Genomic DNA, 26471 nt, shown 5'->3' with positions numbered 1-26471 from the left:
CAAAGTGGATATCAGGTGACCAACTTTGCCTCTGTCGCACATCTTCAAGCCCTTTCCCTTTGATCAGTAAGCACTTAAGTAGTGAGTACTTACTGAAGTCCCCGTGTGCCATGGACACTGCTTGCTTCTTTGTCCCAGCCATGATTTGACACATTTCTGCTTGAGGCTTTCCCCACCTTGGTTGTTAGAAGCTGCAGGGACTGTCCAGGTTGGATGCAGACGTGGGCAGAGGGTCTCTTCTCAGGTGCACCCACCTACTGGAGTCAGGAGCTAATCACACAAGAGGCCGAGGTCTGGAGGCAGCCAGGCAGCCCCCTCTCCCCCACAAAGTGTCTAGCGGTGTGATTTGTGGGCGTGCTTCTGGCTGCAGAGCCCCAAACCTGGGAGCCCCCCTGGGTGTCCGTGAGCCTTGCAGTCTCCTTTAAAGCATTCTTTTTTGTTTATGTTAATCAGTGCTAATCTGGTCACTGCAGGGAAGAGTCTGGACTGATACACTTAGGGGTGCTTAGCATGTCATAATTTCTAGTCCCTAAAATATTCCCATGTTTGTTATGCTTTGAAGAGAAAATTAGTATTTGCTTTTATTGCTTATTCTGCAATGCCTTGTCTGTCTCTCTTCTTGTCAGACACGGTTTAAACAATCTAGTTCTACATTTAAATGTTTCTTAAAAAGATGCATTTTTCAGGGCACCTGGGTGGTGGCTCAGTTGGTTGAGTGTCTGATTTGGGCTCAGGTCGTGATCTCACAGTTCATGAGTTCAAGCCCCACGTCGGGCTTGCTGCTGTCCACCTGTCAGTGCAGAGCCTGCTTTGGATCCTCTGTCTTCCTCACTCTGCCCCTTCCCTGCTTGTGTGCTCCCCAAAATAAATGAATGTATATTTTTTAAATATGCATTTTTAAGCGTCTGTAGCACAGGACCAAATTAAATTACCTTAATAGTAAAATAGATGTCGTTTTTTAATAATTAGTGATTTTTATCTTTAAAAATTAGATGGAAGTTGTTTTTTCTTTCATTTTTCTTCCTGTTTAGCTAGGATTCAAAAATAGACAATATATGCTTATCCAGTCAAATTTTAACTGAGATGTTTTAGGAAAATTGCCTTCTGTATTGAGTATGAAAGAGGCATTAGTTTATTCAACATGGATTAAGCACTTTCTGTATACTCCCCACCCACATGATGTGGCCCCGGGGCCTCACCCCCAGTCCAGTGGGGCAGACAGATGGTAGTTAGAGATGATAAACCGCCAGGGTACCAGGCACTGTGAGGACAGGTGTGAGATGCCCTGAGGCCCATGGAAGGAGAATTGCATCAGCTGAGGAAGGTCATAGCCTGCTGGCCAAACGTGAACGGCAGGAGATGCTGGGCTGTGAGGAGCTGAGGGGTAACTGTCTGGTGGACACCTACGTGTGCAAATCCTTGGGGAAGGGTGGCAGCAGGTGCTGTGTGGGGACCGGACAAAGGTCAGAGTCCACGAGATGAGCAGGCAGAGCTCGGCGGGAGCCAGAGCACCCTGGGCTGTGGTACCCACATCAGGACGTCGGCTTTGTCCTGGGGGTGGGGGAGCCATCTGGGTGTTTTAAGCAAGGTGGAGTGGGTGACCCAATTTGCAGGTTGGAGAGATTAGCCGGGAGAACGTGCTGGAGGGAGGCCTGGCCGTATCCTCGGTGAGAGGTGGCAGCGGCTTGGCTCAGGGCTAATGGAAGAGATGGACCAAAGGGGAATGAGCAGCTCTAAGGAAGAGCTCCTGGTGAGGGCTTAAACACAGGGTGAGAGAGGGTCCTGAATGCCCTCTACTGTGTCCCTGCAGGACCTCCGAGCAGAAACGCCCCTTGGGGACCTGTGGCATCATGACTTCTGGGGCAGTAGGCTGAGCAGCAACACCAGCCACAAGTCCTACCGCCCTCTGACCGTCCTGACTTTCAGGTGAGGTATGACAGTGTGGGCTGCGTAGGAGGCTGTGCCAGGTTCTGTGTGACAAGGCTCCCGGTGTGGGCGAGTGGAGCCGGTGGATCCTGGGGAAGAACAGACCACTCACCCATATGGGTCTCCGAGGAGTACATGCTAATTCCAGCTGTTAGGGGTAGGTCCCAGCAACGTGGGGAGAACGAGCCTGAGGAACCACGACTCCAGGGCTCGCTCGTCCAGGACAGATCCTAAAAGTGGAAGGATGCAGGGAAGATGAACGTGGCCCCTGTGCGAGGGTGATGTGCAAATTAGCGAAACGTTCCACATTTTGCACGTTTGTTGGAGATTGGACCTTTGCTGGTTACCACTGGAGAAACCATGTGAGTCAAGGCAACACGTGGCGTCTAAGGAAATTGTGGGGTTTTTTCCACTGTAAAAATGATAATAACAAGGTAAAAATCTTCCTGCTGTTACCAAGTCAATATGCAAATACAAAATAAAGCTAAAAGCACCCTCCCCCACCTCCCCATCTGCATTGAATAGATGTGTTCACCTCCCCAAAGTTCCCATTCATAGCTGTTTCAGGTGCATTCAGTACTTATGTACAGATCTCTCAGAAGCACAGAAATGATGAATTAGAACTGCTGGTAACTGAAAAGCAGTCAGAAATGTGTTTTGTTGGACGGATGAGAATGTGTTTTGTTGGACAGAAAGCTGGTGGACGAACTACCAAGGAGTACTTTTTGTTTTTTGGATAAGCAAGTTATGTGACTGTCTTCAATCCAGGTCCCTGTGGGGTAGCCAAGAGTAAGGTGTGCTGTGTCATATCATCTTGGGAGGCAATCTTGCCTTTTTGGGCTTAAGAAATTGTCTAGCTTTCCTTCTGCTTTTCCTCTCCACGTGTTTTCTGCCACACTTGTCTGACATGCTCTTATCTGCTCTTTTTCCCCCAGTAGTTAGTTATGTTCTTGCCATTTCTACATCTCCTCCCTTTAACACTGTCACTCACCAGCCTTCTTCCTTCAGATGCTTTGCATTTTATTTTGCACACTTCTGCGCACCTGGTATGAACCCCTTTTGCTCACTACAGGATTAACTACTATTTGTCCGGAGGCTTCTACCCCATGAGTTTCCACGTGGTCAACATCCTCCTGCACGGCGGCATCTCTGTCCTCATGGTGGACGTCTTCTCCGTGCTGTTTGGCGGCCTGCAGTACAGCAGTAGAGGCCGGCGGTTGAACCTGGCCCCCAGATCCTCCCTGTTGGCCGCTCTGCTGTTCGCCGCACATCCGGTACACACTGAGTGTGTAAGTAGTGTCTGTCCGTGGCCTCTGTACTTGTGTCAGGACAAGGAGCCTTTCATACGTTGGCTCATTCCCTAAAGTAGGCTGCCCTTGAATGGTCTTATTGCTGTAGAAAGTATATGGTGCTAAACGCTGCCAGATGCTTGAAATGACTCTGTAGGTCCGACAGGTCTTTCTCTCTTAGGAAAGATGCAGAGTCCCAGGTGGGCAAAGACTTCGTAATCATGGTGTGATCTTTGGTGATACTTTCTGTTTCCTCTATATGACTACACTGTAAAGGGTAAATGTTGAATATGTAGGTGTTGAATATTTAAATATTGAATAGACACCTGGTTTGGGGGTCTGAAGGTCAGAAGCTAAGAACTCGTCTTCAGCAAAGGGTCAGACGCAGTTTTCCTGTCTTCACCGAGAACTGTCTCATTTTCAAAATACTTTTTTGTGCTTAATGTAATTGTAACGGAACTGCTGGGAGAGTGGATGGGCCACTTTACAGCAGAGGAATGGCCTGGGAAGACAAATAACACATCTTCCTCAGGTCCACCACATAGCTGGCAGATGTCGGGGTGGAACTTGAAACCTGGTGTCGCAGGCTCACACTGAGGGCATGAGGGCACACTTGGAGTTGTGCTGGAAATCTCTGCTGGGATTGGTCAGGAGCTTTCCTCACCTGCTTTGCACCCCCCTCCACCCCCCACTCTTCACTACCTGGATTATTCTCCCACTGAAGGGCTTGGCCCAGGTGACGGGGCAGCTCCTAACAGGGCCGTAACCTGCTGTCCTGTGGGCCACACCTGTATTCCGTGGAGCTGCTGCTGGATATATTCGGTACAAACTGTGTTGGGATTTACCCAGATGTATGGGGATTTTAGGAGCCACCCTACCCCTGCCCACCACAGATCCCTTTGAAAATAAAAATCTGCATGTGTGCTTGAGGTAAAAGATTTGATTTTAGCCATTCATTCTGTGTAATGAAGTACCTGCGTGTAAAATACTACATGTTCCTTATTACTTCTCTGCAATAGATTTCTACATTTCGTGTGTATTTAAACCCCCACACTTAACTGAATACACTGAGCGTCTTGAAGTGAGTTTCAAAATATTGAGCAGAATTTAGTGTTCTGCTTTTGTTAAACTCTTTGTTCTTTGGTATTAAGAGGATTGTAGAGTTGTTATCACAACCTTCTAGTATCTTATTACTTCATAGCTTTTTTTAAAAAAATTATCATAATGTTTTACTTCAGCAAATTCGGAGGACTGACAATCTGGAAACTGTGGTAAAAGATTCGTTATCGTCTATTTATATATAACGGTAACCAAATTAGAATTTGCTTCCATGTGATTTCTCCTTATGGCTTAAGTGTTTGTTGGGACCCAGAAATAGTGTACGGGTTGGTCAGAAAAAAGGGAATTTCTGGCAGAAGTACTGATTTACAGTTTTGGTCCTCATTTAATTTAGTGTGATCTTAAAGCAAAATAAATATTTGAGTTATTAACCAAAGAAACTTTTCTAAAATTCTGATTTTAAATATTGAGAAGTTAGTTTATAGAAAATTTTGAAATGCCAGCAAGTGTAACTGGATGTACACACACACACACACACACACACACCCCAGTAAATGCAATCTGGGAACATATTAACCCTAAAATTATGCATTTGAAGTATTTAAAAAGAAGCCAAGGGAAATCTAGCTATAGGAGAGTAGGGAATTTTTGAGAAAAATCTCTTCATCTCCCCCACCCCTCCATTCCATCAAAGTCATTCAAACTCAAACTGCAAGAAAAAATTATGGATCATTAAAAATTAGCATTCTTTTTTTTTTTTTTTAGGTAATGTTTATTTATTTATTCTGAAAGAGAGAGCAGGAGAGGGATAGAGAGAGAGGAAGACAGAGAATCCCAAGCAGGCTCCACGCTCACTCAGGATGGAGCCCGACACAGAACTGGATCTCACGACCATGAGATCATAACCTGAGTGAAATCAAGAGTCGGATGCTTAACTGACTGAGCCACCCACACACCCCCAAAATTAGCATTCTTAAAACAGACTATTTGTATGTTCATCTTTCATTGTCGTGGCCAATAGTATTCAGTTTCCTCCTATCTACACCCACCCATTATCCCCCACTCTCCATTTAACACAGCTATAAAAATAAGCAAAAAGCAGGGCCCAAGGAGCTAGGTGGAAAGAGAGCCTGTCGAAGCCCCCAGGCCAGTGCTGGGGAAGTAGCCCTGGGCTTCGGGCTCCAGGCTGGGCCAGGGTCCCGCATGACTGTCCTTGGCACAGCGCCCCCCAGCTGAACAGTGATCTAGGATGAGGACTCGGGGGTGGGAGTCATTGTGCTTCTCTTTTCCTTTACTAAGGGAAAGCAACAGCAATGTGGCCCCTCCAGGTTTTAGTAATATAAATTTCTTTGTGTTAACATTTATGTGTTTTGTGCCTTCTTGATATTAACTTTGAGGATGTTTTTGTCCACTGCAAATAAGAACCTAAATTTCCCGGTCTTCTAGGGTGACCAGCCATCCAGTTTGCCCCATATTCAGGGAGTTCTGCGGCCTGGGACTTTCCATTCTGAAACTGGGACCGTCCCAGGCAAACCAGGATGAGTTGGTCACCCTATAGTCTTCCCACCTATTGCTCCCCAACTGGTAATGAAATAATTGTAATTAGTGGTATTTGCTCCTCAACTAATACTGAATGCCTCTCGTTTTCCAATATGCCACCCCAAATCACTCCAGGGTGTTCGTAGGTGTATAAGGCCTCCGACAGACCAGTCATCAGGGGAGGGTTGCTCTTGTCTGTGGCCATCAGGATGGAGGCCCAGGGGACACCAGTGCCACCATAGATTTTCCTTTTCCTCAGAGCATTGGTAAGGATTTCAAGTTGCCTGAATTTGGTATCAAAGAGGGAAGCTCAGGCCTCCTTAGGAATTCTGTCCATGTATGAAGCCAAAGTTTAATACTGAAGGAATTAGGTGGGGAAGCATTCCCCCTTTCCCTTCCTCTAATTCCTTCTTACCATCCCTATGCAAATACACCACCTGCTCTATGGATTTGAGGGAATTGCAATGATTTCTCTAGAAAACGCTGATGTGAGTGTTCCAGGTTATCTCTGAAGAGGTGGAAAATTTTCCCTTCCTCATTTCTAGGTTCTTTGGCTGGCCTAATAATTAGATTGACATAAGACAGATCAACAGGAGAAAAACAAATTTAATTTCTGGAGCCCCATAAAAGTATGAGATTCAAAGAAGTGACCAAAGCAGGAACCTTTTCTAAATTTGTGAAGAATTGGTAAGACAAAGGGATGTGGGATTGGGGTAGTGAATTAGTGAAGAAGTAACAGGGGCTGTTTACATAGATTTTTCCAGCCCTAAATTCCCTACTTCTGGTGATAGGGATACCTTCTACACTCCTGATAGAAGGAGGCTACTTTTCACAGGGGAGATTTATTTCCTGCTTTCAGTGGGATAAAGGATGGTCAGATCGTCCATCTAGTATTTGCTGTTTCTCAAGTACCTTTAATTCAAGATAATCAATATGCCGAAGTGGCATATCTAAGGTGGAAGAGTCTGTTCCCTTTCCTTTGTAAGAAAAAAAAATAGCCTTTGTAAAGACTTTTGCCTGAAAATACATACCACAGATAACAGGGAAGGAAAATAATATCTTTCCATACTGTTGTCAGTTCCCCAAACAATTGGACACAGTGCATCCCTCCTTGGATAGCCTTAAATTTTTTTCCTGTGAAGTCTCTCTTTAATTATAATGTCAAAAATTCTTTGTAAGGACTAAAAACTCTTTTGCTTTAAAACACCAGCCATTCTTTTTAAAATGTGTTTTTATTTATGTCAGACAATGTCATGTACATACATTGCTTAAAGACTTGGGAGTATTTTCACCAGTTACCCAACGAATGTTTATTTTCTAAATAGATTTGTGTAATGGGATGCCTGGATAGTTTAGTCAGTTAAGTGTCTGACTCCTGATTTTGGCTCAAGTCACGATCTCTCTGTTCATGAGATTGAGCCCCGCATCGGACTCAGCACTGACAGTGCAGGGCCTGCTTGGGATTCTCTTTCTCTCCCCCTCTCTCTGCCCCTCCTCTGCTTATATGCTCACTCACTCTCTCTCTCTCTCTTTCTCAAAAATAAATAAAACTTTAAAAACATTTTTTAAGTTTATATAGGTTTAAAAGTTCATTTTAGTGTAGGTCTTTAAATGTACCTTAGCTACCTAGATAATAAGTAGTTTAGGCTGGTTGTTTTCACCCCATCCCTGGTATTTATAGGAACACTACCCTTCCCTCATTCATTTGAAGAAACTTTGTTCTCTGACCCCTCACAACCCCATTCCCTGCTTCCCCTGAGTCCCTTGCCTTAGGGACCACTTTGGATAAGCTTCTCTGCATTGGTTTGGATAACTTTCTGTTCCGTAAGGGTTTGGGATTCAGGGCCATCCTCAGCCCCTGTAGGTAGTCTCAGAAGGAAGATGCCCCTCCTTTCCCTGTCATTGTCCTGGGGGGTGGGGGTGGTCCCCTGCTCTCTTTGTCACCACAGTGCTATGGAGCCAAAACCTGCCTCACCCTGGGCTCCTATGCCCTTTGTTTCTTTCTGCTCCCCATGCTTCTGGAAGCACACATCAAGAGTCATGCAGGGAGCTAACCGTGAGCAGCATCTACTGTGTGCCAGCTCTGTTTGGTTTACCTGCATCCCTGATTTTACCGTGTCCCTGATTGAGTGAGTTGCAGGCTGGAGTATTCAAGAACTCTCATTGCGTACTCACTTCGTTCCTGAAGTTAATTGTACTGTTCAACCCTCCGGCATATTGGCATACTTGTTCCAGATCCATTGAAGCTTTGTTTGTCCTTAGCTTCCTTCTTGGGAGGTGTTTTTCACGTGGGTGGCATTCACAGGTTGGATTCCTCAGCCCCTTCAATCCTAGTGATTGCGTGACTCCTTGGGATGCCACACGCACTGCCCTTAGGAGTTAACAATCAGCATGGAAAATCACCCTCAGAGTTTCATATCTAGCAGGGTAGCATGGGAATGCTGCTAAAATAGCCATCTCTTGTCCACACACTTGGGAATCGAATGTAATTGTAGTCATTTTCATATTCTTTGTATAGTCTCTTCTCTCCATTTATAGCATAGTCTTTGTTCTGTCCCACATAATCATAGTATCTGTCCTTTAAGAAAAGATAAACTTACCAGCTATTGGGGTGACACCTAGAGAATCCAGAGAATTTGGTACGTGTCATATCCAGGTGCTAGTTCGTTAGCAGAGCGTGCCACATTAACTAGACCCACACTCCTGAGTGGAGTTGTGTGTCTTTCTCTGCCAGGAGAACAATTACTGGATGTGACATGAGACATGAATTTCACATTTGCTTTGTTATCACTAAGGTAAAGAAGGGAAGGGCAGTCATGAGAGAAAGAGATGGTTGACATTTTATTCTGTTTTCATCTTATTTCTCAATCCCTTTTGAAGCATTCTGCTTTCCGGGTTAACCCAAGTTTTGGTCTCGAAGGGAGGAAGAGGAGCAGAGGTAGCACTGAACCACTGTTCCTGTGCTTTCTCTATTTGCCCAGTGACCTGCAACATTAATTTCCCAGCTTTCCTTCATGTTTCCAATCAAATTTTCTTTAGTAAATATTATGCCCTTTGGGCTGATAACATTTTCCAATTATAAATCCACTTTGGGGATATCAGCGGCACAGGCCTCTGAGCTCTAGGGTGCGGTGTGCTGTGACAGAGCTCTCACGGCCCACATGCATCGCCGACTGTGTCCTGCTCCCAGAACGGCCATCAGCACAACCCTGCCAGTCCCGCTCTCTTGGGAGCAGCTAGCTCAAGTCCTAGACCAAAGAGGGAAAAGAAAAACCAATCATAAGATAAGACCACAGGGCTGCTGTGTAGTCAGCACAGATTATTTTAATAGATGGAAGAATCTAGTAAGGTTTTTGCCTTTCGTTTCTAAGAAATTTTTTATACATTTAGGATTTAAAAAAAAATTTTTTTTTTTACCTAAATCTATTTTTCTTCTCCTTCTTTTAAGGTTGCTGGTGTTGTCGGCCGTGCAGACCTCCTGGGTGCCCTGTTCTTTCTGTTATCTTTCCTTGGCTACTGTAAAGCATTTAGAGAAAGTAAGCATGATATTTGCCTTCTTATGTTTAAGATGGGAAATTAATCCATTTATATAATTTTATCACTTCACGAGGATGTGGGTCAAAAAGTCTCTCTTTAGATATGTGTTTACTCCATTGCTTTTTTAATAATACAAACTTCATACATTAGCGTTCACATGGGGCCATTCTATTGAGTGGTGAAACCAAGAGCTTCTGCTCTTACTAACACAGTCGTGGTTGATTTTTGTAATTTTATTGACAGTAAAATTGTAGGGGAAGCACTTTTGTTTATTCTTTATTAAAACCTCTCAGTGGAAAAAAAAAAAACCAAAAATACTGGAACAGATGACTAGCTGTGGATAGGTACCTGGATTATGAAATTCTTGCTTTAATCATTGGAGTGTTATTAGTACTTACAAAGAAAGTCATTGTTGCTGGAATTGAAATGACTCATTGGGTATGTGTGTCGGGGTGGGGGCATGGAGGAATGTCTTGGGACAGCATAGCAGGTGCACTTACTGAGACGCAGAGAATCCCTGTATGGCTCTGCTCATTAGATGGACTCCAGTCATCCCCAAGTCAAGTCATACCTTCCAGGTTGCTCGATCGTAGACATTGGGTGTGATGAACTTGGCTTATGTAGTAGTCATACCTGCCAGCTCCAGCAACAGTACATGTCCAGTTTCTGTATCTGAAGAAGTTAGAAGTTTATGGACTGTAGAACTCTCCTTATGTGTCACAATCAATGATTTATATCGGGGGTTGGGGTGAAGGGAAAAGAGGGAAGGCTCCAGGGATGACTTCCTCTGGAATATCCTCAGTACCTTGGCCTCCTTGAGGTTTTTCCACAATTTCCCAAGGCTCAGGTATGGTCTGGGGTCCAGGACTTTCCTGTTATTGTCATATACTAATGCTTGTTCTTTGGTACCTTCTGTGAATTAATCCCTTGTTGATCACAAAGAGCAAACCACTCATTCATAATGTTGTGTGTGCTGGGGCTGGTGACATGGAAATCTCAGGGCTGGTAAATGGCAGGCAGGCAGGCAGGAGTCGGGGTGGTCCCATGGGCCAAATCAAGCCCGTTAGCTCTTCTCATGTGGCCTGCAAGCTAAGAATGATTTGTTGTTTTTTTTTTCCAAAATACACATTGAGCCATTGCTACCTAATTTAATGATCACGTGTTCAGGCAAATTTTAAGAATGATTTTTATAACTTTTTTTTTTTTACCATTTCAAAAATAGTAGTTTCTTTTTTTCCATAATTAAATTTACACACCTTCCAACCACAAGTATTACAAAAGAAAGTTAAAAAAAATCATATCTTTCAGATCCTAAACTTGTCTTCAGCATTTAGCTCAAAGGTCTCACCATCCTCAAAAAATTGTTCTCCTGCTAAACTCATGAGCTAAAAGTTCCGTCCAAGTAGTGACAAGACGGTCTTTGCTAGCCCATGGTCATTCTCTTATTTCTTTTTTTAAGTTTATGTATTTATTTTGAGAGAGAGTGGGAGCGGATAGGGACTGAGGGAGCAGACAGAATCCCAAGCAGACTCCACACTATCAGCACAGAGCCTGATGGAGGTCTCAGACTCACAAACTGTGAGATCATGACCTGAGCCGAAATCAGGAGTCAGACACTCAACTGACTGAGCCACCCAGGCACCCCTAGCCAATGGTCATTCTTGTCCCATTTTCCCCAGCCAGTCAGGTCTGAACAGCAGAGTAAGGCTTGACTGGGGGGTGAGGGAGGAGGGCTAATTTTCCCCAGTACAAGATGGCATCTGAAGCTTGATGGGAACTTGAGAGGCTTGAGGGAAGGGTCCAGGTCCTGTATTTAGTCAGAGTCCCTGCTGGAGGAAGGGGAAGAGAAAGAAGAAGAATGCTTGGCATGCTTGTGGTGTTTGCGTGTCTTTTTATGAGCTTTTCTTCATTTTCTTCCGCATCTTCTTGGCCATCACCATACCTGGTCCTACCATGCCATGTGCCAAGGGATTCACAGGAGGCATGCCAGGAACAGGAGGTGGGTAGGGACCTAGGGGTGAGCACCCTGGATCCCCTGGTTGTGGTACAAGATGAGGGGTGCACCCAGGGGGAAAGCTGGATCCCCCAGCAGCTGCTGGGGGAGTTGGAAAGAGGTCTGGAGGACAGGCAAGATTGGAACCTCCAGGGATTTGGCCCCAGCTTGCTGGCACTGGGGTTTCAACTGTTGAGGTATTTTTCTTCCAGCCTTTACACTGCTGTCTGGGCTTGACTCCTCCTCGGCTCTCTGATTTTTACATTTTTAAGTGGCTGGGAAATAAAAACCAATAGTAACCTATTGTGACATATAAAAAATGACATGAAATTCAGATTCCAGTGCCCACATATAAAGTTTTATTGAGACATAGGCACACCCACTTATTTTCATTCTGTCTGGGACTGATTTTGCCCTACAGCGTCAGTTCCATAATGTCGACACAGGCCACCTAGCCTGAAAGCCTAAGACACTTACTGCCCAGTCCTTTGCAAAGTTTGCCAATATCTGAGACAGATGATTTTCAGGGTTGTTGTCACCATCTGAGTGGTTCCAAATTTTTTTTAGTAATGATTAATACAGGTTTCCAGAAGAAAATTTTTTACTTATAAACATAGATGACTTTGCTGTTAATATAATAGCTGCCATTTATTGGCTATATCTAGTGGCACACGTATATGTGTGTATGTTATGTGTGTGTGTGTGTGTGTGTGTGTATACATATACATATATATATATATATATATATATGTATATGTATATATACGCTTTCTCATTTAAGTATGTAACAGTCTTTGTGGAATTACTTCCCCATTTTTCCAGATGTAGGACTCACAGTTTAAGTAACTTTTTCAGGGTCACACAGCTACTTATGGCAGAACTGGGTTCACACTGGAGTCTAACTCACTTCAAAGCCAACGGCAGCTGCCTTGTGTTCCTCTGCTTCCCTGTACTCATTGGACCAATGAGGCAAAACTTATCAAAACCATCATTAAAAATAGCCAGGAGGGGGACACCTGGCTGGCTCAGCCAGAAGAGCGTGTGACTCTTGATCTCAGGGTCATGAGTTCAAGCCCCACATTGGGTGTGGAGATTACTGAAATAAATAAATAAACTTAAAAAGAAATAGCCAGGAGGTGCATTCAGTTCTACTAACAAATTGATAAATTATTAGGCATGATAATGGCATCACAGGTATGTTTTGAAAACAGTTCTGTTAGAGACTCATGGTGAAATATTTGCGGAGGAAATGGTATAATGTCTGCAATTTGCTTCAAATTAATCTGAGGGGAGGCAAGAAGCATGTGGCCAGACTGGCCAGAAGTCGATCATTATTCGAGCTAAGTTAGGGGGATATAAGGGTCCCTACTGCCATACCTCCACTTTGGATGTTTTTTGTTTTTGTTTTTGTTTTTGTTTTTAAATAGTTGTTTTCTTTTTAAAGGCCAGGTGAGTCACCAGATTAAGCATCAACAGATTTTAATGACATGCTTTTTTAATCTTTAAAACATTGTGCTTATCTCAGACATCTAGACAATCCATTTCTAAGTATTTTTTTCCTTTCAACCTTACATGAAACAAATCAGTAGTTAATGACATGGGACCATCCCTGAGGCCTGAGGTTCTGCCTCTCCTGAGGTCTCTGTGTGTTTGGAAGACAACCATTTAGAAGGTTGAACAACATCTCCTTCGTTTTCTCCCTCCCCACAACTCCCAGGTAGTGTCCATCCCCACAGTAAGTGTCAGCGGGGCTACTTAATCTTAACATTTGCTTTCAGGATTCTGAAAGAGTTTCTAACAGTTTGCCTTTCAAAAAGTGCTATCCTAAGGAGAAAATGGCCCAAGGACCAGATTCTTGTGATATTTTAGTGTCCTGTATATTAGTGGGAGTTCCCTAGCAAAACAAAGACTTAGTTATATTATCTAAATCCCCATAGACTTTTCCTCCCTTATTTGTCTTGTGATAAAATATACATAACATCAAATTGACCATTTTAACCATTTTAAATGTACCAGTTCAGTGCATTAAATATATTCCCACTGTTCAACCATCACCATTGTCCATCTCCAGAACTTTTTCATCTTGCAAAAGTGAAACTCTGTACCCATTAAACAGCAACTCCCTGCTCCCCCTTCCTTAGCCCCTGGAGAACGCCATTCTACTTTCTGTCCATGAGTTTGACTGTTCTAGGTACCTCATAGAAGTAGATTCATACAATATTTGTCCTTTTGTGTCTGGCTTATTTTACTGAGCATAACACCCTCAAGGTTCATCTATGTAGTAGCAGGTGTCCGAATTTTTTTCAAAGCTGAATAATTCCATTGTATGTATATATCACGATTTATTTATCTGCCAGTGGGCATTTGGGTTCTTTCTACCTTTTGGCTACTGTGAGTACTGCTTTGAACATTGGTGTACCCAATAGACTTTTTCAAAAAATGAACAATAGACTTCTTTTAAACCTTATTTTTTTTTCTACAAAAAGATTTAGGCAGGGTTGTAAATTCTTCTAGCACAAGCTGTGTTGTTTTGATGTTCTACGCATTGTACCTAGAACATCCATATAGAAACTACCCGTAGTTCCCAAGGGTGGACTGGAGTTGGCCTGTGAGATTTTTCACTCACTGCCCCTCCTCCATCCCATCCTATACAGGCTGAACATGGGACAGATTATGTCTTGGAGCATCAGTTGTCTCAGACCTGCAGCTCTGCTGAGACACAGCAGAAGGGTGACCCCAGTGGCCCCAGACTGCACCATGCTTACCGAGGACTTGGTTACACCCAAACACCCTGCACCCCCCTTTGTTACCATTATTTTATCATACTGAGATAAAACCACCAGTTTTCTTCTGACTCACTATGTTTCTGATAGAGCAGAGGTTGGGGACAGCTGAACAGAACAGCTTCGAGTACATAGAATACTGGTGGTAACTTTTCTTCCTGAAACTGAAAGTTAACTTAGCAATTAGGCATGTCCAGCTCTTCCTGGGGTTGGTATCTCCCCACCTATGGTGATCATAAAACTCCTAAGATACACATGGCCCCGGTATCTGGTAGGGGGAGCAGTAGGATGACAGAGTGCACCTGCCCCAGCCTCATAGCACATTGAGTACCATTTTGTGGGTTTTCCATAAGACCCAATCAGAATGGGGAAGTGGGAGAGGGGGAGAGAGTCCATTTTCTACTCACTCTTATGCTCATTATAGACGGTGGTACTCATGTTCTTAAGTTGCCAAGTAAATCTGCATTTGTAATTACAGAGGATAATTTATTCATCATATTTCTCCTAAATAAAATTAAAAATTAAATCTGTTGGCCTTTATCAAAGACAACTCTAAAGTTGTAATGAAGAATCAATCATTTTATTAATTTTAACACATCCCTCCCTTAAAGACTCTATTCCCTATACTGAATGCCTGTCAAAGACATAAGAAGTTTTTTTTTGAAGAAAATACTAAATGTTGATAGATTTTAACATGTGGGACACAATTTAGGAGATAGAATAAAACGTCTCACTATTTCTAAAGATTACTCGGGTGGATTAATGAAAAAACTATCAGAAGACTAACAATTCTTCTATCAAGTGTGAACTGATAAATTTATTAGCCTCCTTTAGTGTGGACTGTTCTCAGAGAATGGTGAAAAACTAAAGACATCTTATATTCTTTCCCTGGTTCCTTTAGTATTTACCTTCCCCCCCCCCTTCATTTCACAAATGTACATATTCTGACATATGCATCTGTGTTAAACTCATTTGTAAATTACAAAATTATCTCCAAGAGCCATCTCTACAGAAGGTAAATTTTTTGATAAAGGCTTTGGAAACTAATACCAAAGGTAAAAGTGTTTTAACGTGTGATGGCTTTTCAACTAATACATTGATTCTTGAGAAATTGGTGAAGTATATTCCAGTCTGGATGGAACTGTGTTAACAGTAGTAGCAACATGATCTTTCTTTTTTGGTTCAGTAGCATTCCTTTGACATTTGTTGTGTTTGCTTTAAAAATGGAAAGAGATTGTTGGGCCTTTAATGTTACATGTGAAATGTTTTCAAGAAAGTTAACCTGGAAATACTTCATGTTTGGACACAGATAGCAGTGGTAAATGTGGCTTCTGTGGAGAGCCTTTTAAGAATCTGAGTAGATTTTCATTAGGTTGAAGTTCCTTAGGACAGAAGACAGATGGATCAATTAGGAAAAAGGTTTTCTGTTGACCTCTTGTCTACAGGTCACCCCCCCTTCCCAGGATCTGTTTTCCTGTTCACTTGAACCCCCTTCAGGAAAAGGCAAGGGTAAATGCAAATGAGGCCTGTGGCCCTGCTTCCAGACTGAAGTGAATGGCCTTCTACAGTCTCTGTCAGCTTATTTAGTCATTGGAAAATATAAAGCTATGAGGTTGCCCCTCTCCACACATCCAGCCTCAGTGTCTTGACCCTGCCAGTTATTCTTGGCTGTGGTCTTTTGTGTCCTTTTTGTCCTCTGATTGTATCCACCTGCCCACATAGGCTTTGCGTTACAGATCATAATCATTTTTTTCCCCTTGGGAGTTTAAAGTAGGTGGTTGAAAACACCCATCTCTCAAGCTGCACTCTCCATCATTTTGAGTTGGTTTTCAGGTCCCACTCACTGTTTTCACTGCTATTTTCAGTCCCGCTCACTGTTTTCACATCACGGAGTATGGATGATATGATTGAATTCTGCCTCCCAAGTTCCTTGCAGGTCCGGAGGCAGTGCAACCTGTATTCGAAAGAGAAGGACTTACACTCAGTTATTAGCTTCCCCGGGGAAAGTCCCATTTCCAAAACGTAAGGCAGTTCTCTGATTCCTCCCCTACAAGGCTCTGCGCCCTGAGCTCCACCTGTTGTAATCTCAGGAGCAAGCAAAGCAGGGCAGGACATGGTGAGCTGGTGAGCAGATGCCCAGCCCTGTCGCCCACTTGCTCCATTCACATCGGACAGCCCCCTCAGCTCTGCCAGCCACTCCTCCCCTCGACACTCCCAAATCCCCCTTTGTCTTATTATCCCCACCAAGTCTGGTAGAGCCTTTCCTAGTCTTTGCTGATAGAGACACTGTGTTTTCAGCCACTTTTCTATGTTTCAGATTTTTCATACTCCTTTTTAAACATACTAAGAATAGAATCTACGTTTATAGAGAACTCTCTGGAATAATCCTTACACAGCATGGTAATGTTCACCTTCATACCTATGGTGGATAAGAGTCTTTTTAAAGAGGAGCAAGACTTTGAGGGGTGCCCGGGTGGCTCGGTTGGGCGTCCAACTCTTGGTTTTGGCTCAGGTCATGATCCCGGGGTCATGGGATCAACCCTGAGTGTCAGGCTCTGCACTGAGCGTGGTGCCTGCTTAAGTCTGAATCTCTCTCTCTCTCTCTTTCTCCTTTTTTTTTTTTTAATTTTTTTTTAATGTTTATTTTTGAGACAGAGAGAGACAGAGCATGAATGGGGGAGGGGCAGAGAGAGAGGGAGACACAGAATCGGAAGCAGGCTCCAGGCTCTGAGCCATCAGCCCAGAGCCTGACGCAGGGCTCGAACTCACGAACCGTGAGATCGTGACCTGAGCCGAAGTCGGACGCTCAACCGATTGAGCCACCCAGGCGCCCTCTCTCTCCTTCTTAAAAATAAATAAAGAGGAGCAAGACTTTCATAAACTAATAATACCATCATAGAGAAGAAGCGGTAAGAACCCTATATGCAAAAGTGATTCTGGTCAAGCATCCATGATAAGACTTTTCTGATTCTGTTCTAAAATAGTATACAGCCTTATCAATTTTTGTCATCCATTCCTTCACCAATAATTAACCAAACCTGAAGAGTGTCCTTTGTACCAGGCCCTGTGTCCTTTATTGGGGATACAAAAACTAGAAAGTCCATGCCTTGAAGGGCTTATGGTCCAGTATATTTTGATTAAAATAAAGGTTTCGGCATTCAGAATACTCAAGGAGTGGAATGTTCTAGTTTTCCATACTTCCTTGTTAACTTTGTCCTTCCTGTGCACACCTCACAATGGGCTCTCAATAAGTATTCTCTTATCATAGTGCATTTATACAGAATTGATGACTGTGGCCTTTGTACTGTTAATTTCTTTATTTTCCTTGAAATGTGCATCTTCTTTTTTTTTAAGTGAGATATAACTGACATATAACATTTTATTAGTTTTAGGTGTACAAAATAATGACTCAATATTTGTATATATTCTGAAATTATCACCACAGTAAGTGTAGTGAGCATCCATCACCATATTTTTTTAATGTTTATTTACTTTTGAGAGAGAGATTGAGAGCAGGGGAGAGGCAGAGAGAGAGGGGGGGAGAGAGAATTCTAAGCAGGCTCTGCAATGTCAGCACAGAGCCTGATGTGGGGCTTGAACTCACAAACTGTGAGATCATGACCTGAGCCGAGATCAAGAGTTAGATGCTCAACCAATTGAGTCACTCAGGCTCCCCATTCGTCACCATATATAGTTACAATTTTTTTTTCTTATGATGAGAACTTTTAAGATCTACTCTCTTAGCAACTTTTAAATATGCATTACAGTATTGTTAACTATAGTCATCATGGTATACATCACATCCTCAGGATTTATACCTAGAAATTTTTACCTTTTGGCCACCTTTATCCACTTTGCCCACCTCCACTGTCCTCTGGCAACCACCAATCTGTTCTATTTTGGAGTTTGTTTGGTTTTTAATTCTACACATAAGAGAGATCATGCTGTATTTGTTTTCTCTATCTGACTTATTTTCCTTAGCACAGTGTGTGTGTGTGTGTGTGTGTGTGTGTGTGTGTGTGTGTGTAAAACGGTTTTTCTTTATTCATTCACCCATGAACTTAGATTGTTCCATTTCTTGGCTGTTATAAATAATGCAGTGAATGTGGGGTGCAATATCTTTTCAAGATAGTGAGTTCATTTCCATTGGATAAATACCAGAACTGGAATTTCTGGATCACATGGTAGTTTTATTTATGCTGCTAATTTCTTTCATCTACTCTCTATTAAATTTCCTTCAGTCCAACAGAGCAGAGAGGTTGATACTAATGGACGTTCATATATCCAGGTGTATATTTTTTCATTTGGACTTTGAGCTACGTTAAGAAATAGTCACTCCTCTGTTTTCCCTGCCTCGTCAGTGTGCATTTTACAAAAAGCCGACTAGTGAGCACACGTGGTAAACGCACTATCATGACGGTGATGACAGTTGCTCGTGTTATGCCACATATTTTAAGTGTCCCACTGAGAATCAAAGCTCTTTTGTGGTAAAAGTTCAGTCCGGCATTTATTGGATACAAATAATGATGCTGTTTGTTGTTTATACTCGAGGCTTAACGTGACCTGGTCTTTGTTCTTTTTGGATCTGAACATAAATTCAAAGAAAGGTCTCGCAGCAGTTACACAGAAACTTGTAGTTCAAGAGAGGTTTTTAATATTTTTTATAAGGGAACAAAACATTGAGTACTCTGAAATTAGTGGTTTAACTAGTCAAAAAAAATCTCTTTCAAAGGATGTATTTCTTTTTGATAACCTTATTAACTTTCTTTATAGATGCAATGTATGTATTATAAAGCTCTAGGCAATTTTTAACTGCCTGAGTTTATTAACAAGCAATTTTGGGCTTACCTCTAGAATCCCCAGCATTTTCAGAAAATGGAAAAAAATCTACTCACACAACATTTCTGTCTGGACTTTTTTTTTTTTTTTTGTGGTGGCGGTGGTGTTGGGGTGCTTAAATAGAATATTTCCATGCAAGATCTTTTGTTACAGAATCCTTTTTTAAAAAGGAAATGTCCTGGGGCACCGGGGTGGCTCAGTCAGTTAAGCATCTGAGTCTTGATATCAGCTTAAGTCATGATCTCACAGTTGTGAGATTGAGCCTCGAGTCAGGCTCCCCACTGAGTGTGGAGCCTGCTTGGGATTCTCTCTCTCCCTCTCTCTCTGCTCCTCCACTGCTCACTCACATGCTGTCTCTCTCCAAATAAATAAATAAACATTTTTAAAATAAATAAATAAAAATTAAAAAGGAAATGTCCTTATAAGGGAAACTATACTTTTTTTTTAAATATTTATTTGAGCAGAGTGCAAGTGGGGGAGGGTCAGAGAGAAGGGGACAGAGCTGACAGGCTGACAGCAGCAAGCCGGATGTGGGGCTCAAACCCACGAACTGTGAGGTCATGACCTGAGCCGAAGTCGGAAGCTCAACTGACTGAGCTACCCAGGCACCCCAACCATTTTAAATTCTAAACTATTGCAAAAGACAATATCCCAAATATTAGTTGTTGTAAGTTCTTAAACGTTGTTTGCTGTATTGCTGTCCTTGCCACAGTTCGGGGAGCTAGAATAGGATAACTCTTACTCTTGGGGTATCATTTCCTCATATTTTCATTCTGATTGAAGACATCTGTTTTCCTTTGACTTAGAATCATGCAGCTCTAAAAAACAATAGGGAGACTGTGTATCTCATGTACTATAGGACTCTTGTTTTTAGATTTGGGGTCATTGCCGACTGAATTCTGACTGTGGTATGCATGTGCATTTTCTTTTCTCTGCCTTTATGTTTCTTCGGTTCCTACACCACTTGATGTCCCCCAAACGGGCTGGTATTTTAGAATAGTAACGTCTGACTTCTTTCATTCTGCGGGTGGAAGCACTGCCTGGTTGGCTCCAACTTTTGGAATGGGAATCTGACGCTCATTGTGTCGCTCTGGCAGAGAGAGTGGGAGCCACCTGCCGGGGTGGCGTGGTTCCCACACACAACATGACGTGCCAGCTTCAAGGCAGCAAAGATGCCAGGCATCGAGTGCTGAAGAGGGGAGCTCATACAATGTGATGCTTTCACTGAAAGAAGATCTTCCCACCAGAAAGTAGTACCAGCTCCGAAGCACATGCTTCATTAAATTGATCACATCTGTTGGCACTTGTGGGTGTTAGCACTGACAAGTGTCTCTCTGTTAGTGCATTTTGGTTTTTTTTTTCTTTTTTTCTTTTTTGGCCTGTGCTTCCTCCACTCTATTAGCCTTTGCCTCATTTATCTAAGTGATTGTATTATCTTAGATAATGCAGACATAGACTGAGACAAACATTTTCGAGGCCAGTTTATGAAGCTCTGGATCATAAACTGTTGATGTTTCCTAAAGCTGCATAATTATCCTAGAGCAAGGTGTCTTCCTACGTGAGGAGAGATGTCACATGGTATAAGAATGGTTCCTTTTCTCCTTCTCCTGGGTCATTGGTGGTTGCAATTTAGCAGACTGGCTGGAGATGAGACAGAGGACTCTGGGTAAACGCAACATCCTGAGATGCTCGCATGTAGCTACGTACCAGTTAGATTTCCCTATTTGGGGAGGATTGTTTTGAATACAAATATTCATAAATACAACCACACTGGAGGCGACATCTGGCTCTCAGAATTTATGGTCACTGTTTGTAACAGCTATGAATTTAAAATTAACACGGTCAACTTTTGCTGTGCCTTTTTAATATTCCTTGTGTAATTTTTTAAATGTTTAATTCCAGTATCGTTGACATACAGTGTTATATTAGGCTTATGTAATTTTTTTAACTTTTTTTTTTTAAAGAGTCTCTTACATGATGGGAATTTTTCCATTGTGAGGAAATTTCAAGACATTAATGTCAAAAGATGTGACTTCTGGCTGTATTTTTGTTCACATTGAAAGTGAATTGTTAACTTTTTTGTATTAAATTGCATATCATAATTGCATAACAAATGTGGTAATATAAGACTTCTGGTAGACATAGAAATAAATGAAATTATTGATTCCCCAAATACCTATTGAGCACCAGCTGTTGGAGGTAGCCTATCGTTATCTGTTTCAGCTGTCCTATTAAAATGTTCAAACTTGGAAATAAAAAAATGGCTTTCATTAGTTAATAAGTTAATTTCATTAGTTAATAAGAGCATACCCAAAGAAATGCAAAGCCCAAACTCATCTAGAGATGCTATATCTTTGCAACTATTAGCATTGGTCACCTTGACAAATCAAGACTCAAAAAGGAGTCTTGAGTCTGAGGAATTACATGGGTAAAACTATGCTAGAGCAGGCCATATTACTAGAAGTGCACTAGGCTGGGCTGTCCCCAGACTCAGAACCAGTTTCCCAGTTGAGTATTTACTTTTTATAAGGCCCTCCTTGACCACTCCCATACTGGAAATAGTGCCAATGGTATGTACATTGGCGTTTTAAGACATCAGTTAAATTAAGCTTTCCAGTTTGAATGCTGGAAAAAGTGAAATGTGTGTGCATGAATAGTCCTATAACTCCTGATAACATGTCAAGTGGCCAGTCTGGGAGGGGGTTGCAAGAGAAAGATTTAAATAGACAAGCTCGCTTCATACTTTCTGAGTTTTCGAAGGCAGACTTGGAATACAATTAAAGCCATGAGCAGATCATTTCATCTGTGAGCTGGGTCTCTGAGCACATGATATAGACAGGGCTGTGCAGTAGGAACACAGGATGAGCCATGCACGTAATTTTTAAATGTCTAGTAGCCACATTATAAAAAGATGCAGTTGGATGAATTTTAACTGCAGTTTTTAGCCAGATGTATAAAAAATACTATAATTTCAACATGTAAAAGTCAGTATAAAAATTATGAAATATTTTACATTTTCTTTTTTCATACTGAGTCTTCAAAATCGGGTGTGTATTTTATACTTAACAACGCATCTCACTAGGGACCAGACACATTTCAGGTGCTCATTAGCTATAATGCCTACTCTTCTGAACAGTATAGTCTAAGATTTGATTTTCTGAATATAAAGCCATCCCTAGGTTTGTAACTGACAACTGAAATTTTGCTTTTGACCAGAAATTGCCACTGTTGAGAAGTGGCATAATATTTAAAAATCACTGTAACTTAAGAAATTTCTTCAGCAAAGAAACGTTGTCTTTCGCATGCTTTTTACCAGACATGTCTGCACAAAATCGTAAGAGGTAAGTAGAGAGTGGAAATCTTCCAAAAGAATCGTGATAGAGGATTTGAGAGGTGTGAGGTGTCCAGGTCCCTTGCAGAAATTTGGGGTTTGAGAAATGTGGTGAAAGTATGGAGTGAGATTAGGAAGAAGGTTATCAGTAAATGTGAAAGCTGTGTTTCCTATGCAAGTTATTTTTCTGTATTCAGTGAAATCTCTGATTTTGCCATCTAAGGAGAAAACCATTTTAAATTCCAGACAAATGGAACCTGAGCCCATTACTTTCACATCTCCATACTCATTTAACTTTGTGTTAATGGAGTGCTTCAGAAGCTGTCCTTTGGGTGTTTTAATGGAGGAACTGGGAATTTTTTTCCTATCCAAGCCACTGGTCCATGATAGGGGGAAATTCATCTAGGTTACACAGTCAAGTAAAATACAAGCTAGTTCCGTTTTTTAGGAAGGAATGTAAAATGGTCAAGGAACCTTCTTTAAATGTTAAGAACAGGGAGCATCACATTGGGAAGTCATTATGTTTTATTAAGAGTTAGACACACACACACACACACACACACACACACACACACACACACACACACTCACAAGCATAGGGGCACCTGGGTGGCTCAGTCGTTAACCATCAGACTCTTGATTTCGGCTCAGGTCATGATCTCATAGCTCGGGAGATCAAGCCCCACGTTGGGCTCTGTGCTGACAGCATGGAGCCTGCTTGGGATTCTCTCTCTCCCTTTCTCTCTCTCTCTGGTCCCCTGCTCCCACACACTCTCTCTCTCTCTCAAAATAAATGAACTTAAAAAGAAAAGTTACAAATACAGATTGTGGGAATGAGGAAACTTAGAAAAAGCCAGTCCAGGCGGTGGGGGAGAGGTCCATTTGGTTTCTAGTGAACCATCAGATCTAATGCTTAGTGGACGTGGAAGCAGCATGCTGAGACCAGGGACCCCAGCACATCTCCCGAGCTGCCGTAGTGCCCGTCCCATTGTGAGCCCTGAGGGGCACAGGAGCCTGGCTGGGGGTCATTTACCCTTTTATCTGTGGAGAAGACCCCATGGTAATACATGAGTTCTTATAATTAAAGACATCTAATTACCTACCAACTGCTAATATGAGAAAATCCTGAGAGTGGTTTGACGCAGACTCAGGAGGATGTGTTATGGGAGAAAAGCTCAGTGGACCATATGTCCACAGCATGGAGAGGACAAGCCTTAAGGGTGTTATCTGCCATCCATCTCCATCATATGGCAGAAGGTTACAGTGCCTTGTGAGCTGTGACCACCTCCATTCTGCCTGCTGAACCCCTGGGCTGAGCTGCTGATACTTGTGAGGCCTTTCCTAAAATCATAATTTAAAAGGAATTGACCAAGGGACACCTGGGTGGCTCAGTCGGTTAAGCATCCAGCTTCAGCTCAGATCATGATCTCACAGTTCATAGGTTCCAGCCACATGTCGGGCTCTGTGCTGACAGCTCAGACCCTGGAGCCCGCTTCGGATTCTGTGGCTCCCTCTCTCTGCCCTTCCCCGCTGGTGCTCTCCCTCCCTCTATCAAAAATAAACAAACATTAAAAAAAAAATTAGAATCACCTGGAAGGCTGGTTAAAAGGCCAGTTGCTGGGCTCCACCATCAGGTTTCTGATTGCACAGCTCCGGGTGGGGCCTGAGACTCTGAATTTCTAACAGGATCCAAGGGCAGGTGCATGGACCACACACTGTCACTACCCTGGTTCAGGGCACTGGTCCCAAGTGTGGGTGATTTCTGCCCCACTGTTTTCAGGGGTGTTTGACAAAGCCTGTGGCATTCTTGGTTGTCACATCTGAGGGCTGGGAGGGCTGCTGGCATCTAATGGGTGGAAGCTAACGAGGCTGTCAAACATGCACATAGTTAAAAAAAAAAATTAAGGATATGTGAAGGGCTGTACAGTGGGAAAGCATAGACTTTATCCCTCTGCTGCCCAAATTTTCTTCTTAGAACTGTTCAGAAACAACTGTGGTTGGTTTCTTGTGTGTTTTACAGATATGTTTTGCATTTACAACCATGTTTCTATAATTTTTAACACAAATGGCCAGGCATTTCTGTATAGTTTTTCTCCTCTCAAATATATCAGTAGGTAGGTAATGTTGCTCCCAATTTATAGATGAAGTCGTTGAGACTGTGAGTGGAAGTAATTTGCTCAAGGTCACATAGTAAATGGCAGAGCCGGATTTTGGACCAAGAGTTCTGGTTTTGATCAGAACTGAACCAAGATTCGTAGGAACTCCAGGCAAGCTAATGGTTTGGCCCTCCAAGCAGGTTTGCTTTGCCCTACTTCAAACCTATGTCTTTTTTAAATGTGTACCATCTATGTAGATGAGGGGGTGAGGGCCTTACAAAGGACATGTGGCCTCTCTCCAGCAGTTCAGCCCTGGCCCCAAATTGCAGATATCACCCACCAAACAGAATAAAGCCAGACCCTCCCTTGGCTGGAGGCAGTTCAGGGACCATCAGTTTTAACTCAAGGTCAGTCCCACCCCAGGCTTCTTACTACAGAGTTCCCATTTCTAAGGATGTTCTGGCTTGAAGCCCCATGCAGGTTGGCAGCCCAGCCCAGCCTGGCCTGGGCCTTTACCTGGACTTCTGTGCCTACAGTTGTAGGCTTTCTCAGGGCAGCTCAGGCATTGCCATCACTGCTGTGGTGATAGCAGCAGTCACTGCTGGGGCCATCCTATAATCAGATACAGTGCTCACACTCTCAGTGGGACTTCTCAACACAGCCTGTCAGAGTGGCCTGTTAGGTGGCTGGCAGGTCAGGAAGTAGGAACTTGCCCCATAGGGAGTCTGCAATGAGATATCTTGGTGGCCAGGCCTTCATTGCGGTGCCTCCAACAGGCTGTGGGTACCTGCTAGGATGTGCCTTGAGAGTGGGTATGTATATCATTTAGACAGTGCTGTTTAACTAGAAATGCAGAGTGTAATACACTTGCCCACAGAGAAATGCTATCAGAAGACCAACCTCTTTTTAAATCGTGGCTATTTAGAGCACATGCTTAGGATTTTAGTCCCTGGTGCTACCAGGGCTAAGCTGTGTTGCATGATGTTTATGTCTGTCATTTCTCTATCAGCAGGTAACAAGGAGGGAACACATTCTACGTTCTGGGTGTTGCTGAGTATCCTCCTGGGAGCGGTGGCCATGCTGTGTAAAGAGCAAGGGATCACTGTGCTGGTAAGACCTGAGATGCAGTCAGGGCCTGCCCCTCCCTCTGCCACAGTAGAGACGTCTCGGGCTAGCCCTGCCTCTGTGACTTCCTCCACTTCTCAACCCCATTACCAGCCAGTCAGGGACCCTTCTATCAGTTACTTGTGCTTTTAGTACATGTAGTGTTTCATGGAAATGGACTGTCTCAGTTGACTATCATTAGCAACTGGTGGGAAACGGAAAGTGGGAAGTTCTTACAGACAGTGATTAGCTCTCTCATGGAGGGATGCCGTAGAAAAAGAGAAAAGAACAGTTTCAGTTTTCCGGGGTGCTGTCCTATTGCCGCACTTCAAGATACAGCAGTGGGCTGACGCCATCAATGCTTCTGGTCCTGATTAAAGAAGTATTGAGTGTATGTTGTGCTTGGCCTTGACTGGAAATATCAAAGAGGAAAGGAGGGGTCCTGAAGAGCAGAGGCCTCCACCTCCTATGTCTGATCAGAATCGAAGCCCCAGGAAGGGAGAGGCATTGAAATTCACTTTCCTTCTCTTCCATCGTAGCCAATTTTATGCTTGATGTTATTAGAGGAAAACTTAGAAATTAGGGCTATGATCAGGGGTAGAGAAATGGAAACAAAGTTATGGGATTTGCATGGCCCAGATAGGAATAACCTGGGAAAGAAAGAGCAGATAAATCTATATGGGGTTTGATGTAAGTCAAAGCAAAGATGAAAGAGTTTATGAGGCTCAGTCTAGAAGATGAAGGTTAGCTAGCTAAGAAATGGCGCAGAAAGAATTACTGCGCAAAGATACTTGAACTTCACGGGTTATTATTTTTTTTTAAGTTTGTTCCAAGCCGATGTTTTTCAATCTCAGCATTATTGATGTTTTGGGCTAGATCATTCTTTTTTATGGGAGGGTTGTCTTGTGCACCGTGGCAGGTGTAGCAACATCCCTGGCCTCTACCCCTAAATTCCAGTAGGACTGTCTTGACTGT

General features: G+C 42.9%; 1 protein-coding gene, 1 long non-coding RNA gene and 1 pseudogene across 2 annotated transcripts in view; 2 read left to right on the top strand and 1 right to left on the bottom strand.

The window, feature by feature from the left end:
- Nucleotides 1-26471, top strand: part of TMTC4 (transmembrane O-mannosyltransferase targeting cadherins 4) — a 65396-nt gene that overhangs the window by 8620 nt on the left and 30305 nt on the right. The window contains exons 3-6 of the mRNA XM_049647170.1: nt 1811-1926; nt 2999-3215; nt 9262-9349; nt 25402-25502. Of these exons, the coding sequence (XP_049503127.1) occupies nt 1811-1926; nt 2999-3215; nt 9262-9349; nt 25402-25502 (522 nt within the window). The remainder of the gene's footprint in view (nt 1-1810; nt 1927-2998; nt 3216-9261; nt 9350-25401; nt 25503-26471) is intronic.
- On the top strand, nt 2143-2239 carry LOC125934263 (uncharacterized; annotated as a pseudogene).
- Nucleotides 8780-10049, bottom strand: LOC125933928 (uncharacterized). The gene is made up of 3 exons (XR_007461161.1): nt 9851-10049; nt 9231-9329; nt 8780-9061 (listed from the first exon to the last, which is right to left on the bottom strand). It is a non-coding gene; the product is annotated as an uncharacterized LOC125933928 (long non-coding RNA).

The sequence above is a fragment of the Panthera uncia genome, assembly GCF_023721935.1.
Source record: "Panthera uncia isolate 11264 chromosome A1 unlocalized genomic scaffold, Puncia_PCG_1.0 HiC_scaffold_16, whole genome shotgun sequence".
Lineage (NCBI taxonomy): Eukaryota > Metazoa > Chordata > Mammalia > Carnivora > Felidae > Panthera > Panthera uncia.
This window is presented reverse-complemented; position numbering and strand designations above follow the sequence as displayed.